The sequence below is a fragment of the Penaeus monodon genome, chromosome 30 (genome assembly GCF_015228065.2).
Source record: "Penaeus monodon isolate SGIC_2016 chromosome 30, NSTDA_Pmon_1, whole genome shotgun sequence".
Taxonomy (NCBI): Eukaryota; Metazoa; Arthropoda; class Malacostraca; order Decapoda; family Penaeidae; genus Penaeus; species Penaeus monodon.
This window is the reverse complement of record NC_051415.1, coordinates 30,660,612-30,661,539: the sequence shown is the minus strand read 5'-3', so window position 1 is coordinate 30,661,539 and position 928 is coordinate 30,660,612. Positions and strand designations below refer to the sequence as shown.

The window sequence follows — 928 nt, the reverse complement described above, 5'->3', positions numbered from 1 at the left end:
GAAAACAACAGTAAATGGTATTATTACATTGCAGCAATGGATTAACTGAGGAGTCTGGAAAAGGACTCATTTTGTTCTGAATGACTGTAAAAGTAACTTCTCTAAAGTGACTTTCTTTGATTTTTGCCTCATCTCATCATTTTAAGAATTTTGGAAAGCTATGTCAGGAATAATAGGTCAAAATCAATGAAAGTAACATTGGGAACTTATCATTATGGTCTTTCTAAACAAAGTGAATGTATTAATTTTGGTTATTGGTTAGAGCATCCCTAGGCTAAGACCCATAGACTGATACACCCTAAAGCATAGCTGTAATCTAAAAACAAAACAAAAAACACATTACGATAATAATCAAATGAACTAATATATCAATATTAGACATCTTAATCATCAAACAAGTACAAGTAAAAAAAAAATATATGAATATAAAAACTGATCATATTTTACTAACCCAGAGTAGCCACTGACAAGATTGGGATAAAACAGGTCTCAACATCACTGAGTCCACATTACTCTTCTAGCATCTGTAAAGATGATTCAGAACTATGTCAAGTGAGGTATGATATATTTTTTATCATAAAATCATTATACAAATCAGTGAAAGCTTACTATTGCACCTGCACATACACTATGAACCTATGACTCTTTGGTACTCCAGCAAAGGTTAACAAACCCCAACAAGTATATTGTGGCAAAAATGAGCTTATAGATATTCCTAACAATTTACAGTTAAATAAGGATATCTGTGGTTCAACAAACTAGAATATGCATATCACAATTTTGCTTCTGCTAGTTGATTTGGATGAAGCCAATAAAGATAATTATGGTAAATATACGAATTACCTTCACGTGACTGATCACAATATTGGATTCCTCTCACCCTCTACTACCCAAATATATATTATGCCACTGAATCCCTCCCAATATT

The 928-nt window shown here is 32.0% G+C and overlaps 1 protein-coding gene across 3 annotated transcripts in view; it reads right to left on the bottom strand.

The window, feature by feature from the left end:
• The window catches only part of LOC119592699, a 17,142-nt gene that overhangs the window by 15,348 nt on the left and 866 nt on the right, over positions 1-928 (bottom strand). For 2 of the 3 annotated variants that reach the window (XM_037941620.1, XM_037941621.1), the window contains exon 2: positions 452-524. In XM_037941620.1, the coding sequence (XP_037797548.1) occupies positions 452-496 (45 nt within the window). In that variant the 5' untranslated portion in view covers positions 497-524. Of the gene's footprint in view, positions 1-451; positions 525-843; positions 915-928 lie in introns of those variants that run through there. The other variant, XM_037941622.1, reaches the window with a different exon arrangement.